This window comes from Pongo pygmaeus, chromosome 10 (assembly GCF_028885625.2).
Source record: "Pongo pygmaeus isolate AG05252 chromosome 10, NHGRI_mPonPyg2-v2.0_pri, whole genome shotgun sequence".
Lineage (NCBI taxonomy): Eukaryota > Metazoa > Chordata > Mammalia > Primates > Hominidae > Pongo > Pongo pygmaeus.
In genome coordinates this window covers 89,468,106-89,488,195 of record NC_072383.2, presented here as the reverse complement: position 1 = coordinate 89,488,195, position 20,090 = coordinate 89,468,106, and the positions used below count along the sequence as shown (strand labels likewise).

At 34.6% G+C, this 20,090-nt stretch overlaps 1 protein-coding gene across 1 annotated transcript; it reads left to right on the top strand.

Moving 5' to 3' along the window:
• The first annotated feature begins 1,604 nt into the window (after positions 1 to 1,604).
• On the top strand, positions 1,605 to 10,076 carry LUM (lumican). Its single transcript, XM_054445100.2, has 3 exons — positions 1,605 to 2,042; positions 4,444 to 5,326; positions 9,304 to 10,076. Exons 2-3 carry the CDS (start codon positions 4,465 to 4,467, stop codon positions 9,456 to 9,458), a joined length of 1,017 nt encoding a protein of 338 aa, XP_054301075.1. The 5' UTR covers positions 1,605 to 2,042; positions 4,444 to 4,464; the 3' UTR covers positions 9,459 to 10,076.
• Positions 10,077 to 20,090: the final 10,014 nt, after the last annotated feature.

The window sequence follows — 20,090 nt, the reverse complement described above, 5'->3', positions numbered from 1 at the left end:
TTTAAGCTGATTGAGTGAACTACATTGTCTCAGCTCCATCCTGTTCACCCTCTTCCCAATGAGTGAAGATGTTCATGGTTTTATTCTTACATTTACTTGTTAGGTGACTTTTAGCAAATGAATGAGACTTTCTGACTCTCCATTTATAGTCCTGAAAATAGAGTAGTAAAACATACCATAGGAATTTTAATGTATGAAATTTAAAGGAAGAAATGTGAAAACTCTGAGTATAAATCATGGAATATATTAGATCCACTATAAATGTTAATTTCATTTCTTTCTAATGGACCCTGAAAATATGCTCTGAAACACACAAAATTATTCAATTATTGGTCTCACAGAACTGATTTTATTAAAAAGTATATGTTGACAAGACTCTACAATGAGCTAAATCCAATGTAATGCATTTGAGGTCTGTTACAAATACCACAACACATATATTGCTTTATAAAGAAAAATCTTAAGGAATGGATAGGTGGAATTTTTCTAACAAGAGCTCAGATTATAGAATTTGATACACTCAAAATTAATACTTAGCATTGTTTTAAGAATCCTCTTATAACAAGATCACTTAATTATATTTGATTGATTTATTTGTCTTTTTTTCTTAAGTCCTTATAAATTTATTCAGTTACTTTGTTGAAACTGAGGCCTATCAATAATTTTCTTAAAATAATATTAGGAAAAATGTTATGCTTATGAATCATCTTACAATTCCATTAGTTACTTTCAAGAAGATTACTTTTTGTTTTTGAACACTGCTATTACAAAAATAAGCCATTTATTCTAATAGTCTTTTTTTCGGGCAAATGCAGTATTAGTCATGGAGTTAATTTTCCACAAGTCTCACTGCTAAATTGTGATATAGTTATTTTTAAAGACAAAAATACAATGTGACAACTTATATTAAAATATATTGTTGTAAAAGTTCTTATAAACATGAGGAAATGAACATTTTAGAAAAAAAATCTCACAAATATATCTGATAAAATCACAAAAAGAAATAGACAAGGATTTAAGTACATCTCTCATTTGCTGAAACCATGCATCAGGAGCTGATAATGAAAGATATATCCAGCCAGGCCTTTGGGAGATTATAACTTTGAATAACTTTTAACTTTGAAAAAAAATTACTAGCGTGCAATGAGAGAATGAAAGATTATTGCCCTGTGATATTTTTAGTATAAATTTATTTTTTTCTCTGTTCTTTTATGTTTTTTGGCATTAAGCTATAGAATACTCTCCCCAAGTAAGGTTTTGGGTGAATTCCTAAATGAAATCCACAAAATAAAAAACAGGCAAGACTTTGCTGATTGGTTCCAGACCTGAATAACATAAAATGAGTCTCCTTAGCATTAGAAGTAAACTCGAAATGTTGATATTTATCGTGTGTATCCAAGTGTATATGAAGCATATTTTATATTTTTAAAACTAATGTAAGTTACCCTCATAGCCAAAAAATTAAGTTAGTCCAAGTAAATCAATATTGATTTCAAAAGTGATAGGCAAAGGGATTCAATTCCTCTGAGTCTGTTCATTTGCGTTTTCCTGAAATTATTTGCCCTGCTTATGATTTATGTGATCTTTAGATAAACATGATAGTTGGCTGAGCACATTGCACTTAATTGTTGCCACAGCCACAGATGTAAAGAGGCTTGTAAGAAAAATGTTCTCACAGTGAGCTTCCTTATTTGAAGCAGGACTCAATTCTTGGTTAAAAGCTATGGTATTTGAGCTAGTTAAACACATATCTCTCTCCCATTCCATAGGGAATGAGCTGGGGTGTCCTTGCTCCCCACGTTCACCTGCACTTCGTTAGAGAGCAGTGTTCACATGCCACACCACAAGATCCCCACAATGACATAACTCCATTCAGAGACTGGCGTGACTGGGCTGGGTCTCCCCACCCCCCTTCAGCTCTTGTATCACTCAGAATCTGGCAGCCAGTTCTGTCCTGACAGAGTTTACAGCATATATTGGTGGATTCTTGTCCATAGTGCATCTGCTTTAAGAATTAACGAAAGCAGTGTCAAGACAGTAAGGTAAGTGCTGTTTTAACTATCGCACTGGGGATGCTAACTGTTTGGGACAGCGTTTTTTGTAACAGGAACAGGAAAAATTCCAGAGCAATTTTGCCAATCGCTATTCAACAGCAAATCCACAGTTCTGAGCATTTAGTTTCACATTTTGTTAATATGTTTTCCATGATTTATAGATTTGAGATTTTATACGGTATATGCTGTATTGCTTGGCAAGGGAAGTTATAAAAAGTTTCAAGGTTAGAATGAGAAAATAGTTAAAGTAGACACAGTGAAAAAATATAGAAATTAATATGTTTGTTATGTATGCTAATTAGTTATATATGTTAGTATTAGACCCTAACAATGGAGCAAAGAAAAGTCATTTTAATCAGCATTCAAAATATCTTTTAATAAGCATATTGTGACAATTTGTTATAATTTACAATAAACATTCTATGTTATAAAACATGAGCTAAAAGATTTAGAAACTCTTATGGATTATTTATTTCTGTTTTGTTAATTTAAAAAATTTGTTTCTTGGATATATGCCTTAAGGAATGAGTTTTTAAAGAAGTTCTGGGAAATGATTTTGTTTTTGAAAACAGCATTTTCTCTATAGCCACAGGTATTTGAAAAAACTGAGGGTAGTACAGTGTGATTTTGCCTCATAGTGGAGTCATTATATGGTTACAAACTCTCATTCAATTCAGCATCCTTGTTTTTACTTTGCCAAAAAACATGGAAGCATTTTTCATTACTATTTAATACTCACATTATAGTTACCATAAATATTTTTGTGTATAGTAAATTTAAAATAGCTTATTAATAAAGCAAGACAAATCTTCACAGTATTTACATTCTATAACTTAAAATAACTCTGGGAATATGTCATCACGTTCTTTTTAGTGCTATGCTATTATTATTATTGCCAAGTTCTGTCAGCAAAATTAAATGCCCCCATTACAATCTTAGAGAGTAATTTACTGAGAATCTGGCTACATGTTAGATTATGTCAGCAATCAAAGTATTTCTAAAAGCTGTTTTATAACGTTCCATCTGATCTGAAATAAAGTGTCTTATAATTTCAAATTAAAACAAATAAAAGACGTTTTCAGTTTCTAACCCCAAAGATCCTGCTTATCCCAAACTAGTTTGATCCAAAAGCTTGTAATCATACTTTCATAGGAAGATATAATATTCTCAGTTATCTATTAGAATGTAGATCTTTCTTCACATTAATGATTCATCTCCCAGGGCTACCAACTTTGCCTCAGCCACAACTGTTCACTCTATAAAAGTCTAACTCTTATATTATAATTTTCCCGTATCTAAATTGCTGCACCTAAGACATTGAAATGTACTTTTTTGAGCCTCACCTTAGAAACATGTTCCTATGAGAAGATAACTGTTACACATTATTTCAAATTCATATTCTCAATTGAATAACTTACTAGATAGTTCTAATACCAGTATTAAATCCAAACTTTAAAAACGTCACACCTCTCTCCCACGACCATTCTGTGAGGCCACTAAAAGCCAGATATGCAAACAACGGCATCTTCGAGTTTGGCATGAAGAAAGTAGAGAACTTGTGAGTAATTGAGAGAGACTATAACTCTAACTGAAAACTTGGAAAATACTATCTTTCACTACCTGTTGAATCTCTTTCCAGAAAGAGAAACCCTCAGAATGTGTGACATTTTCCTGATAAACATTAGTAATTATTAAATATTACTAATATTTTGTTTAGTAAATAGCTAATTTATGAAATATTAGTTTCAGAACACAGTTTTGCAATGTATTTTGAAAAGTGTAGAATGTTAAGCACAACATGAACTAGTAGGCATGCACACCAGCACCAAGAATTCTGTTCTCCTTCCTCAGAACCAACAATAACCAGACACTTTTAAAGGAATGTGCCTTCCATTTCCCTCCCACATACAAGCAAAACCTCAGGTTGCCCATATTCCCGTAAGGATCTTCTTTATGAGTCATTTTAATGATGTCGAATGGTAGGGTAGAGTACACAGTTAAAAACTGTCTTCTCATTCTCGTTTTTTGAGAGATGATCTGAAGCAGTAGTCTAATTCGGTGGTCAATGAACACCACCCAGAAACCTCTTACAGGAAGGCATTTCATTAAGGAAGAGCCTGAAGAGATTGACTGGAACAATTAGGCCTGGCTCTCCCAGAAGGGGGCGCACGTGTACGCAATCTAACCTGAAACCTGCTCACTCCAGTTGTAAACATACACCTTTGTCCTCATACCTAAATAAAAATTTAAAAGACGCCGTTAGATGCACTAAAAATAGCTATAAAATAACAAAATGCACATTTTCTAATGCATTTAATGTTGCAAATTGAATGTCTTTTTCTTGAAAGTATATATTTTTTAAATTAATAAATGTTTCATCTTTATTTAGGATTCAAACCATTTGCCAAAAATGATTCTAAGTGCATTTACTCTCTTCCTGGCATTGATTGGTGGTACCAGTGGCCAGTACTATGATTACGATTTTCCCCTATCAATTTATGGGCAATCATCACCAAACTGTGCACCAGAATGTAACTGCCCTGAAAGTTACCCAAGTGCCATGTACTGTGATGAGCTGAAATTGAAAAGTGTACCAATGGTGCCTCCTGGAATCAAGTATCTTTACCTTAGGAATAACCAGATTGACCATATTGATGAAAAGGCCTTTGAGAATGTAACTGATCTGCAGTGGCTCATTCTAGATCACAACCTTCTAGAAAACTCCAAGATAAAAGGGAGAGTTTTCTCTAAATTGAAACAACTGAAGAAGCTGCATATAAACCACAACAACCTGACAGAGTCTGTGGGCCCACTTCCCAAATCTCTGGAGGATCTGCAGCTTACTCATAACAAGATCACAAAGCTGGGCTCTTTTGAAGGATTGGTAAACCTGACCTTCATCCATCTCCAACACAATCGGCTGAAAGAGGATGCTGTTTCAGCTGCTTTTAAAGGTCTTAAATCACTCGAATACCTTGACTTGAGCTTCAATCAGATAGCCAAACTGCCTTCTGGTCTCCCTGTCTCTCTTCTAACTCTCTACTTAGACAACAATAAGATCAGCAACATCCCTGATGAGTATTTCAAGCGTTTTAATGCATTGCAGTATCTGCGTTTATCTCACAATGAACTGGCTGATAGTGGAATACCTGGAAATTCTTTCAATGTGTCATCCCTGGTTGAGCTGGATCTGTCTTATAACAAGCTTAAAAACATACCAACTGTCAATGAAAACCTTGAAAACTATTACCTGGAGGTCAATCAACTTGAGAGTAAGTAAAAAGCTGTTCCTGTGTTTGATGTGTCCTCAAGTGTTTAAATACCTGAGCTGCACAACACAGGTATTGCATCTGGCTCCATTAAAAAAAGAAAATGTTGGCCGGGCGCGGTGGCTCATACCTGTAATCCCAGCATTTTGGGAGGCCGAAGTGGGCGGATCATCAGGTCAGGAGTTGAGACCAGCCTGGCCAACATGATGAAACCCCATCTCTACTAAAAATACAAAAATTATCCAGGCGTGGTGTCACACTCCTGTAATCCCAGCTACTCAGCAGGCTGAGCCAGGAGAATTGCTTGAACCTGGGAGACGGAGGTTGCAGTGAGCCGAGATCGTGCCACTGCACTCAAGCCTGGGCGAGACAGCCAGATTCTGTCTTGGAAAAAAAAAATGTCAACAAAATATCCCTCTACTTCAAACAAAGAGTAATTCTAGCTCAATCATATATCCAATATCCAGCTTTTCTTTGGTGTATCCAGATAAGGAACAATTAAGTTCACAGAATTTAATATATAAGTCTTCAAACTAAAAATTCCGGGCCAATTCATCGTGCTGTGTTACCTCCTTATATCTATCTCTTATTATTTTCTCCTTTATGGCTTAGATTTGTGTCCTACATTTATTTTTTGAAAAGATCTAGATGAGGGAGGAAGAAATGAGTTCAAAAGTGGCACAGTTGGCAAACTCCATAGCCACAAAGAAGCCCATATAGTCCCTCCCTCCCTCCCTCTCTCTCTTTCTTTCTTTCTTTCCTCCTTTCTTTCTTTTTCTTTCTCTTTCTTTCTTTCTTTTTCTTTCTTTCTTTCTCTCTTTCTCTTTCTTTCTTTCTTTCTCTCTCTTTCTCTCTCTTTCTGTCTGTCTTTCTTTCTTTCTTTCTTCTTTTTCTTTGACAGGGTCTCACTCTGTCGCCCAGACTGGAATGAGGTCCCTTCCTTCCTTCCTTCCTTTCTTTCTTTCCCTCTTTCTTTCTTTCTTTCTTTCTTCCTTCCTTCCTTCCTTCCTTCCTTCCTTCCTTCCTTCCTTCCTTCCTTCCTTCCTTCTTTCTTTCTTTCTTTCTTTCTTTCTTTCTTTCTTTCTTTCTCTTTCTTTCTTTCTTTATTTCTTCTTTTTTTTTTGACAGGGTCTCACTCTGTCACCCAGACTGGAGTGAGGTCGTGCAATCTTGGCTCATTGCAACCTCCACCCCCCGCAGGCTCAGGTGATTCTCCCACCTCAGGCCACCACCACCACCAGGCTAATTTTTGTAATTTTAGTAGAGATGGGGTTTCACCGTGTTAACCGGGCTGTTCTTAAACTCCTGACCTCAACTGATCCATCTGCCTTGGCCTCCCAAAGTACTGGGATTACAGGCATGAGCCACCGTGCCTGGCCCCATATAGTCTCATGGTCTTCCCTGATATCAACTACTTGGGACTCACCATGTTACTCTGCTGTCATGATCATCATCTGCTTCTGTTATCTCTGTTGTGGTGTGTGACCATCACAGTGCTCTGGAGGACTGTGAAGAAGATTAAGGAGAAAAAGAAATATGATGGGAGATTCTAACATCTTTTTTTTTTTTTTTTTTTAGAAAACAAAATAGTATTACAGAGCTTTTTTTTCTTGGGTACAATCCTGCCCCTCATTTGATATTTCCACTCTTTCTCTTTCCCCTCTCTTTATTTTTCATTTATCTTCCGGATGAAGTTTGACCTGATGCATTTGGACTGTTTATGCACTTATCTGGTCTTCAGGGACATTGTTCAACTTAAGCAGTATAGATTCCAATGGGAAATTGAAATCCACATTTCCTACCAGGATAACTCTGCCATTAATCTTTGGCAGAGCTTGGTAGAAGAGAAAAACCATGATTCACAGATAAGGCTTTCTAAATGAAAAAATCAAGCAGGAAACATTGATTCACATATAAAGCAATAATGTCTGCAAAATAATCTATTGAATTTGAACATCTCTACATGATGAAAATTGGTTTTCTGGCCATGCTGAATAAAGTTATTGCTGTCAGAAAATATTACAATATACTTTATGCATATGATATTTGTTAATTCTGCCAGTTTCATATAACCTCTAGTAGGGTTAAATGTTTTCATAAAGAAGACCATGCTCGCCAACTCTGAAGCTCCACATGTTCTTTGCTGTTTCTGAAAAGCAGCCAAGGTAAGGGTTGGTGCTGTTTGACTGTCACACAATACACAGTCAGGCTAACACAGCTAAACCCCTCTTGTTTTTTCCAGTGGAAAATTCACTATGTGGCCACATGTGATTCCTCATTTTAAACATGTGTTGTTAGGAGGAAGAATACTCTCTGACAGACCAAAATGCTAAAGGAATTTACGATGCTTAAGGGATGATGGAATACATTAGATTTGGTGGGTAGAGATTATTCACAAGAGCAGGGCTACTTCTTTCTCCGAAACAAAGAAGGATACAGATGCAGGCACATTTGAAGGTATACATTGTATGAGTAAAGGATGGAAGAGCTGGTATGGAAGATGAGAAGAGAGGTCTATGGGAGAAAGGCCAATGACCTGTCAGTGACAAGCTGAGATAGAAACCACAGTGCCCAGTACATAGTGGTCATTTGAAAGGGTAACATAATAGTTTCCTTTCTTTCTTCCTTATCTTTGTACATTTGGTCAGGTATTCTCATTGTCTTTTTACGTATCACCTCAGTTTAGGTTATTTTGCCAGATAATAATCATCTATATTAACATTTCACATTCACTTAATACAGAAAGTTCCCCTTAATGTTTTTTTCTAATATTAGGGAATATATATATAGCCAAAACAAACTGTTTTCTATTTCAAACTTGCAACTCTAAGCATTAGCCCAATCAGAGATCTTCCTAGTGTAGAGTAATTTGGAAAGACAGCAAAATCAAAAGGATATTAGTCATTATTTAGGACATACTATGTACTAGTATTGTGTGAAGTGCTCTACACACCTTAATTTAATCTTCATGCAACACGGTAAGATAGATGTGTTATTTCTAACAAGATCAGGTAAGTGTTCCAGTGTTGCCCACCTGGGTAAGTGGCAGAGGTAGAATTCCAAGATGGGACTATGCCCATCTACTTTCCATTTTTCCTCACTTTCTCAAATGTTGGCACCATAGAAAAATCCCTGTAGTTAACTGATGAGTTATTTTAAAAAGCATGTGTGTTTGGGGTTCCACTGAAGTCTTTGTTAACTAGAGTTTGAAAATGAAAACAAGATAAAGGACTTGAAAATGTTAATCTAAAATAGACATGGGCAAACATAGTTTCTGCATATACACAGGTCAGCCAATTCAGTAACACTCTTAGTTTCTATTACAAAGTAAGTCAGTGTTTCATTTGTGGCAGCTTTTTGACCATGGACAAAAATAAACAAAGAAACAAACAAAGAAAAAACATGGGTTCAGATGGTGGACATGCCATGATTAAGTTTCTGCCTTAGAATTTTTATGATTGTTATGGTGTGTGATTGCTGGAATGATTTGGTTTTTGTCTTGGAATTTTTATCATGGTCATGGTGTGTGGTTGCTAGAAAATTCTTTATAGATCTTCTAGTTAACACTTCTTATTCTTAGTTGCAAAACCAAAGAGTACTTATATTGAGATTGTTCATACAACAACAGGATCCATTTATATTTCTTCAGGTTAGACTATTTCAAAAAAGTTGTTAGATAATATGACACACTTATTGAATGCCTTTTTAAAAACAACTTCTAGTAATAAAATAAGTTCTGTTATTTAAAATATTCCACTGAGTATCTTGATCTACCATGATTACTCTTTACTAAATGTTACTGTGCCATTCGGTAGCCTGAAATATGACTTTAATGGTTGCAAATTCAAATACATACTATAATATGACTTTTCTAAATGGGAAGAGGTCCTATTTTATAATATATTAAACATAAATATTTTTTATTGTTTTGAGCCAGTGTACTGAAAAATGATTAATGTTTTATCTTCTTTAATTTTTAGAGTTCGACGTAAAGAGCTTCTGCAAGATCCTGGGGCCATTATCCTACTCCAAGATCAAGCATTTGCGTTTGGATGGCAATCGCATCTCAGAAACCAGTCTTCCACCGGATATGTATGAATGTCTACGTGTTGCTAACGAAATCACTCTTAATTAATATCTGTATCCTGGAACAATATTTTATGATTATGTTTTTCTGTGTGTCAGTTTTCATAGTATCCCTATTTTATTACTGTTTATTACTTCCATGAATTTTAAAATCTGAGGGAAATGTTTTGTAAACATTTATTTTTTTTAAAGAAAAGATGAAAGGCAGGCCTATTTCATCACAAGAACACACACATATACACGAATAGACATCAAACTCAATGCTTTATTTGTAAATTTAGTGTTTTTTTATTTCTACTGTCAAATGATGTGCAAAGCCTTTTACTGGTTGCATGGAAATCAGCCAAGTTTTATAATCCTTAAATCTTCATGTGCCCCAAAGCCTGGATTAAATACATATGGATGTTTACTGTCTTGCACCAAATTATCTTGATACATTCAAATTTGTCTGGTTAAAAAATAGGTGGTAGATTTTGAGGCCAAGAATATTGCAAAATACATGAAGCCTCATGCACTTAAAGAAGTATTTTTAGCATAAGAATTTGCATACTTACCTAGTGAAACTTTTCTAGAATTATTTTTCACTCTAAGTCATGTATGTTTCTCTTTGATTATTTGCATGTTATGTTTAATAAGCTACTAGCAAAATAAAACATAGCAAATGGCATCACTGTGTTTGACTTCTTGTGAAATTTCTATATTTTGTATATAAAATACATAAAACAGTAGATTAGAAATCAAAAGATATCTCTGGCCTGCAATATTTTACTGATGTGAACATAGGATTTTCCACTAAATAATTTGTCTACTTCTGGCATTCACTTACAAAGAGTTCTTAAAAACACCTATAATAGGTACTTAGATTTCACAACTTACTTAGATATTTGTCGTTATTCCCATTCCTGGTGTTTTTACTGATTCGTATACAATGGTATTCTATTAGATAAGAAGCTGCCATGTGATCTCAGCACTCACTCCTTTGTGGTCAAGAAATGGTGGATAACTCGCAGGATTAAAAATGTTGAATGAATATAAAATTTTCTGAAATAGATATTTAAAAAATAATTTTAGCTTGGAGCCAATATGTCTGGATCATAGGTTTTGAGTTTATAATCCAGTAATAACAGCTTTCAGCTTTCTATGAGTATATACAATTTTATACAATGATAAATACTATGCATATAATTTATAAAAATAACTTCTGTTTTACCTAGTTAACAATAAAGCCTATGTTTGGAGCCAAATGTTATGCAGACAAAGGTCTACTCATCCCATACCAGTGTATATATAGTCAAATATGCGTCTAATACAAATAAAATGTATTTCTAAGGCATAAAATGTTTTAACACACAACTTTTAGTGAACTCTATCTTATGGTACAGTGGTCTTTTATCAAAGGATCATCACTGAGACTGAGTTGACTGGTAGATGTGTGCGATGGATATTTCATTACGTACAATGTGTATTTTTGATTTTCATGAGTTTTCTACATTAAGGTAAATTCCTTAGAGTGTGATAGCAGCCTCAGTGTATTTGTTGGTTTAAACTTAAAATCTACTTTTTCTCGATAAAACTATAATGTAGATGAATTGAAAATGAATTTTCTTTTCCCTGTCTACAAAAGTCACTGTCAAGCCTTGGAAACCTATTCTCAAATAGAGGGTAGATAATGTGCCATAAATTCTCTTTTAGAAAGAATGTGATGGAATTAAATGAGCTTTGTCTCTATACTACTTAGAGGAAACATCTTCTCAGCTGACAGTCTGTCTGCATCTTTAAAAGCCTTTGATTTCTCTCTATCCAAAGTCCTATGTTATTCTCATGCCTAAAAAGCAAAACTATGACTTTTAAAACAGCAGTTCCCTTTGTAGTTAATGTTGGTTGACAAAGACCCAGTGAAGCACATAGTGACACTTTGTTGTAGAAGCATCTGGGAAAGGAATATATCCTGTTTAGGAACAACTCCTCTTTTCAGAGGGAAGAATTCATCTTTTCAGGGCTCAGCTGGAGAAGAGAAGATTCCCATTTGCTCCTTCACTCACTGGGCAGCCCTCATGAGGTGCTGAGGGAAGAAAATCTGGCGAAACTTTTATCAGCTTTCTCCTCATCTCTCCATCCCCACCCTATTTAGGGTAGTGTTTTTCAAAATGTTAAGTGTATAACCAGCCTGTAAGGGTGTATTTCTACATCCGGGTTATCAGACATGCCCCAGATATACAGACGTAATGAATTGTACAACACAGGATTTTGCATTTTTAAAGCGCATCCACAGGTGATTCTTATATCAGTGCTCAGTGTTGCATATTTTTCAAAACACCGACTTAGTGTGATACTATGATTAAGTTACTGAAATCACAAGTAATTAAAAAGCAGAAAAGTACTCTTTTCTAGGGAGGCAGAATAGAAAGTAGCCTGCTTTTCACAGCATATCTATCTATATCTATCTATCATCTGTCTATCTATTTATGAGAATAAATATTATTTTTTTCTATATTCTAACTAATTTAAGCTCTCTAGCCCTCTACTTCTTCATCCATAAGCAAGGAATGCAGATACAGCTTTCATTAAGATAGCATGAGACACTTCTGCCATGAAACTTGCTTGAGAGTGGCTTTATAACACTTCTTACCCGCCTAAGTTCCTTTTCTCTTCAGAGTTGTCCAACTGGTATTCTATCAAGAGCAATGGCTAAGGGTTCACTTTGATGAAATTTTTAAGAAGGTACCCATGGGGAATGTCAACAGCAGGTTGAATTTAAGGCAGGAGGTTCTCTCAACTGTCTCACTAACAATAGTGATCTTGATTTTATTTCCTTTTGGATAAAGTGGATAAAGTCGATAAAGTCCTCCATGGGTGGATTAAAGCAATAATGCATATAAATTCTTTCTTTCCCAAGACTGATGCATTAGAACCTTAACTGTAATCCCTTACTGTGGGAAGAAAACGAAAAAATAAGGAAAGTTCCTTTTTGTTCTCAAGACAAAAATTAGGGCTAACTGGTGCCTTTATGGTGAAGGAGAGCTATAATGTACTCAGACTTTGAGGTTTGTGAGGAATTATCATGCCCTAATAAGTACAAAAAATACAGATGAATAATAGACCACTAAATGAGCAAGAGGAATGTTGATTTCTCAGTTAAAAGTTCTCCAACTGGTAATAGCTATGTTTTTAGAAATCCTGAAGAGTTTAAAAGGTTGGTTTTCAAAAAGACTATGAGTTTTTTTTTCCTTGTGATCTTTTAACTTTGGGTTCTGGTTTTTCTATAGTTGTAATTTTATCATAATGATAGCCTTAGACTTTTCTTTGGTTGGATTTTGCAACCATCATAAATACTTAACATTTACTCACAAGTAAAAGGAAGTTCTCATTTTATTTAAAGGGAACTGCAAAGTAATTTTACTACCAGAAGTATAAATATATATAAAAATGACAATGTTATAAAAAAAGACTTGTAAATACACGAAATGAATCAAAATGCATTAAAAATGTCTAGCAAATTATATTTAGTTTTTACACATGTATTCAATAGATTTTGTTTCCAGATAAGATATAACAAATTGCACTACAACACATGAAAAAAAAAATAGAAATGTCAGCAACACAAATAAGTGAGGTCTCATGCATTCATCCTAATCTCACTTTGATAGCCCTAAAATGTCACTTCTTCTAGTAGCTTTAAAATTTGGATTGGCCCAAAGAGTATCATCTATATTTGTGTCTTGTCCCCTTACAATGCACCTGATATTCTATTTTTTAAAAAGTATGTTCTAAAAATATTCAAGAGCCTTAGCAGTAACCTTACCCTATGGATTGTATTTCAAATAAGCCCCTCTCTAGCCTCACTGCCAAGTCTTTATTTCAAGACTTCCTGAATTTTCACTTAGATTTCTGAAAATTCTCATGTTTTGCCTAACTTAATCATCAAGTGCGTTATTAGAGCAAGTTTTCTGACATATAAACCTGGTCCCATATTATTTATCTGTTTAAAACTGTTCAGTGATGCACCATTGCTTTCAGGATGTTATCCAGGCTCCTCAGAGCAGCACAAAAGGCATTCCAGGACACCAAAGGTCCTTTGCAGTTTGCAAAGGTCATTTGCAATTTGGTCCTTAGTTACTTCTCTAGACTCATCTCTTACCAGGTTTTGTCAGACCTTATCATGCACTACATTAAGTTGCTTGAACTGTTTTAACCATACTTACTAATTTTCAGCTGCATTTGCTCTGGTGTCTATGAAAACGCCTTTCTTCCTGGAATCCCCTCATGCCCCTTTCACTTGGAAACACATAAACATATTTTAAGACTCATCTTAAGCTACTCTAACCCTTCAGCAGAATACCTCCTCTGAACTTTCTTAAGTAGAATTAATATCCTTTATTACAAAACAAACATCTATTAAAAAATAAATATCTTTTATCAAAGTTTTTTTAACAACTCCCTTCATTCGTTGTTCATCCAACTGTACCTTTTCCACTAATACATTTAACTTTTTTAAAAATAAAGCTTCTACCATACTCCAGAAATGGCTTAGGTGCTGGAGACACTGTAGTGAACAAGACTGGCAAATCTTTATCCTAACAAAGTTGACATTTATAGGGGATTCAATCAGCAGATAAACACACAGTCTATGACATGATGACAGTAGTGATAAGTGCTGTGAAGAAATAAATAACCTGAAGGACTACGAAGAAATGGAGGGAGTGGTGATTTTTTTGGGTGATAAGGAAAGACTTCCGGGGAGCAGATCTTATTGTCATTATAACATATATTTGGACATTAATTTAAATGTTATGATACATTAGATAATTCAAGGAATGTTCTTTATGTATTATTTTAGCTCAAACAATAGGCATAAGGTACATTTCTACTTAGGCATGGAGAAAAACCTGAATGTAGGATCAGACGTGATTTGAAGTGTTGTAACTCTCATTTGAGACCAGATCTCTGTTCTCAGAGTGTATATTATAACTCAGTATTCTCCCATGGCATTAAGGGGGGCTTAGATGTGTTTACATGTGTGTTTGTAAATTTCCTCGTCTTAGCCCTGACAAAACACAGGGCCTGGCAGTAAGTTTTCCAGACGTGGTTGCTGAGTAGCATTAATGGAATGAAGCTGTGGTTGGAAGGAACAAGTTACAAAGGTCAGTCATGAGGCGGGCCTCTCCTGGTGAGCTCCAGTACAATTGCTTATGCTTTACACCCTTTAACATTACATGAAACATTGCAATTTACTTTAATCCATGGAATTATCCACAAACATCTATCTATTAGATATATTTTTTCATTGAAGTGTACTTGACAAATAAAAATTGTATACATTTACAGTGGACAACATGATGATTTGATATGTGTATCCACTGTGAAATGGTTAAATAAAGCTAATTAACAAGCACATTACCTCACATTCCTATAATTTTCTATTGTGAGAACATTTAAGATCTGCTTTTATTAGCAACTTTCAATTGTACAATACACTATTATTAACTGCAGTTACCATATACCACAGATCTCCCATGCTTATTTATCCTGTCTAATTGAAACTTTGTACCCTTTAACCAACATTTTCCCATCTACCCAGCCCTCACCCTCAGCTCCTGGCAGCCACCATTCTACTCTTTCTGCTTCTATGAGTTTGACTTGTTTTAGATTCCACATATAAGTGACATCATGCAGTATATTTCTTTTTGTGCTTGGTTTATTTCTCTTAGCAGAATGTTCTCCAATTTCATCTATGTTATTTCAAAAATAGGACTTCCTTTTTTTATGGTTAAATGGTAATCTATTGTATATGCAGATGCTCCTTGACTTATCATGGTGTTATGTACCAGTTAACCTGTCATGAGTTGAAAATATCATATGTCAAAAATGCATTGAATACACCTAACCTATGGAACATCATATCTAGCACAAGTTATCTTAAATATGCTCAGAGCACTCACATTAGCTACAGTTAGACAAAAATCTTCTAACATAAAGCCTATTTTATAACAAATTATTGAATATCTCATGTAATTTATTGAATAATGTACTGAAAGTTAAAAATTGTGTGATTGTATACTCAAAATATGGTTTCTACTGAATGTGTTATCACTTTTGCACCATCATAAAGTCAAAAAATCATAAACCAAACTATTCTAAGTTGAGGACCATCTGTATATACATCACATTTGTATCCATTTATACATGAAGGAACACTTACATTGATTTCATATCTTGGCTATTTTGAATAATGCTGCAATGAACAGGGGAGTGCACATAACTCTGTGACATACTTATTTCAATTCCTTTGATATATACCCAGAAGTGTTATTGCTGGATCATACAGTAGTTCTACTTTTAATTTTTTGAGAAGCCTCTTACTGTTCTCTGTCATGGCTGTGATAACTTACATTCTCACCAATAGTGTGTAATGGTTCCGTTTTCTACACATCTTTGCAAACACTGATCTTTCAACTTTTCAATAATAGCCATTGTAACAGACACGAGGCAATATCTCACTGTGGTTTTACTTTGCAATCCTCTGATGATTAGTGATGTTAAGCATTTTTTAATATACCTGCTGGTCATTTGTATGTCTTTGTTTCGGAAATGTCTATTCAGATTCTTTGCCCATTTTTTAATTGGGTTATGTGTTTCCTTGCTATTGTATTGTACATTATATTTTGGATAACTCCTTATAAGATGTATGGTTTGGACATCTTTTCTCTCATTTCATAGGTTGTCTCTTCACACTGTTGATTGTTACCTTTGCTGGGCTGAAGGTTTTTAATTTTATGTAATATCTGCCTATTTTTGCTTTTATTGCCAGTGCTTTTAAGTTCATATCCTAAAAATATTCACTGAGACCAATGTCAAGGAGCTTTTCAATCCTGTGTGTGCTTCCAGTAGATTTATAATTTCAGGTCTTATGTTTAAATCTTCAGTCCATTCTGAGTTGATTTTTTATATGGTATGAACTAAGGATCCAATCTCATTCTTCTGTATGTGAATTTCCAGTTTTCTCAACACTATTTATTAAGAAGAGTCTTCTTTCCCCATTTTGTGTTCCTGGCAACTTTGTTGAAAATTAATTGACCATAAAATCATGGATTTACTTTGGGGCTCTCTATTCAGCTTCCTTGCCCTATGTGTATATTTTTATGCCAATACCATTTTCTTTTGGTTGCTGTAGATTTAAAGTCAAATAGTGTGAGACCTCTAACTTTTTGCTCAACATTGCCTTGGATATTTGGGATCTTGATTAGTTCTATGCAAATTTTAGAAATTATTTCCTATTTCTGTAAAAAATGTTATTGTAATTTTCATATGTATTGTGTTGAATTTTTTTTGGATAGTACTATGGCTTAAGTGTGTCCCCCAAATTTCATATGTTGAAAACTTAACCCCAAATCCAATAATGTTGGGAGATGGGACCTAATAAGAGGTGATTCGGTCATGAGGGCTCTACCCAAATAAATGAATTAATGTCATTATTGGAATAAATAGTTTTGTTATAAAAGTGAATTTGGCTTATTTTGCACATGCGCATGTGTTCTCCTGCCCTTCCAACATGAGATGACACAGCAAGAAGGCCCTCGCCAGATGTGAGCTCCTTGACTTTGTACTTTCCAGTCTTCAGGACTGTAAGAAATAAAATTGACATACTTATTTTAATTTATAATTACATTTTTATAAAGTTATTCATTTTTGGTAATAAATAAATAATTTATTATACATAAAATTTATACATCTATAAAATACATAAATAAATATATATAAATTGTTATAATTACACAGTTTCAAGTATTTTGTTATAGCAGCACAAAACAGGACTAAAACAGGTGGTATAGACATTTTAACAACATTACGTTTTTTCCCTATGAACACAGGATATCTGTCAATATATTTGTGTCTTAATTTTGTTCACTAATGTTTTACAGTTTTCAATGTACAGATCTTTCTCTTCTTTGGTTAAATTAATTGCTAAGATTTTTTTTGTTTTTTGTTTGTTTGTTTGTTTTGTTTTTTTTGAGACAAAGTCTTGACCTATTGCCAGGCTGGAGTGCTGTGGCGCAATCTTGGCTCACTGCAACCTCCGTCTCCCGGGTTCAAGTGATTCTCCTGCCTCAGCCTCCAGAGCAGCTGGGACTACAGGTGTGCACCACCACGCCAGCTCACTTTTTTGTATTTTTAGTAGAGATGGGGTTTTACCATTTTGGCCAGGATGGTATTGATCTCCTGACCTCGTGATCTGTCAGCCTTGGCCTCCCAAAGTGCTGGGATTACAGGCATGAGCCACCATACCCAGTGAATTGCTAAGTATTTTTGAAGCTATTATAGATGGTATTGTTTTCTCGATACCTTTTTTGGATCATTCATTGTTAGTGTATAGAAGTGCTACTAATTTTTGTGTGTTGATTTTGTATCCTGCAACTTTATTGAATTTGTTTATTAATTCTAACACTTAGTTTAGTGGAATGTTTAGGGCTTTCTGTATAAAACATCATCTATAAACAGAGACAATGTTACTTCCTTTTCCCCAATTTGGATGCCTTTTATCTCTTTTTCTTGTCTAATTGCTCTGGCTAGGACTTCCAATACTACACTGAACAGAACTGGTGAGAGTGGGCATGCTTATCTTGTCTGTTATCTTAGAAGAAAAGCTTTCAGCTTTTAACCATTAACTGTGATGTTAGCTGTCAGTATTCTATCTTTTTTCAGAGAGTATTGTCTACCCTCATAACTTGGGATACTGAATAGAGACATATTAATTCATATGAATTGATTTACTCATATTTAATCTATTGTCTCAGCCCAATTTTGTGTTGCTCTAACAGAACACCAGAGACTAGGTAATTATAATAAGTAGACCTTTATTGGCTCACAGTTCTGGAAGCTGGGACTTCCAAGACTGAGGGGCTGGAATTTTTCAAGGACCTTTTTTGCTTGTTTGTTTTGTATCATCCCATAGTAGATGGGGAAAGAGAGGGAGAGAGAAACAAAAGGAGACCAAACTCATTCTTTTATGAGGAAACCACTCCTGAAACAACAGCATTAATTCCTTCAAGAGGGTGATGACCTCATGACTCACACACTTCCAACTGTGCCCCACTTCTGAACACATTCATATTTGAGATCAAATTTTCAACACAAGAACTTTGGGAGACACATTCAAACCATAGTATTCACCAACAAATTTTTGGGCTGTATCTTAAAAATATATCACAAATCTTACTACTTACCACTACTGGTCCAACCTACTATTACCTCTATTCTGTATTAATATAGTAGCCTCCAAATTTATTTCAGAAAATATTCAAGCATGGAATCTTGCAGTTAATTTTCAAACAAAAGTCAGGGTGAGGCTTGAAAAATACAAATCAGCTCATGCCCTGTCTCATCTTAAATACCTGAAATGTCTTCTCATCAAACTTAAAAGTTTTTATCATAACCTCCAAGGTAATGTTCCCTTATTACACTTCTTGCCCACTCCTCTCCAAGCACACTGATCTCCTTGTTTCTTGAAAATTCCAAACAAATATCATTGTTCCAGGTTTTTATGCATTTGTCTCTGCCTGTTCCCCAGCTAGTGATATAGTTCATTTCCTCACTTAATTATGATCTCTTTTCAAAATAATTAGAGTTATTTGCTAATCACTTCATGTTAAAAAGCACCCCATGTTGATCTCTACCCTTTACCCTGCTTTAGTTTTGTTTCTTTGTTTGTGGTAGTATTCATTACAATCTGACATTGTTTTGTGCACAGTATGTTTGTGCGTGTGTATATTATTCATATTGTCACAATCCAAAGAAAATTCCACACAAGTAAAGCACATGCTTTTCCTCCCCACAAGATCAATCCATAGTGCTCAGAAGTATGCCTGCACACAGTAGGTTCTCAAAACTATTTTGTTGGATAAAAAATTAATCTTCCATTTATGTGGCACTTTATACTTTGTGGAACAGTTTCACCTATATGTGAACAGTTTCACCAGTATGAATGATCACAACTTTAAAACTGAAACTGAGGAGAGAAAATAATCTGCTAACACGATGTAACCATAGAGATGCAGAAATGAAGCTCACTCTTAACTCTTTTATTATTGTTAGCGTTTCTAAATAAAAGCAGTGCTCTTGCTACTATATTTTGTGATTTAAAATAGATTGAATATTTGGAATTATGTTCCTTCTCTGCCTAATTTTTTGAGGCTTTTTTTTCATGAAGTGATACTAAATTTTATCAAATGCCTTTTCTGCATCTATTAAGAACATCATGTGTTTTTTTCCTTAATTCTGTGTATGTGATGAATCATATTTATTGCATATGTTGAACCATCCTCACATCCCTGAAATAAAGTCCATTTGATCATGGCATATTTCCTTTTCGATGTGCTGTTGTATTTGGTTTGATAGTATTTTGGTAACAATTTTTGCATCTATGTTAATCAACCATGTACTACAAATCCATAGCCAACATCTTACTAAATGGGGAAAAGTTGAAGGCAATCCTTCTAATAACTGAAACAAGACAATGATGCCCACTTTCACCACGTCTATTCAATACAATACTGGAAGACCTAGCCAGTGCTATCAGGCAAGAGAAAGAAATAAAAGACAAACAAATTGGAAAAGAGGAAGTCAAATTATCTCTGTTCACTAATAATATGATTTAAAACAACTCTATAAATTAAGAGCAGATTAA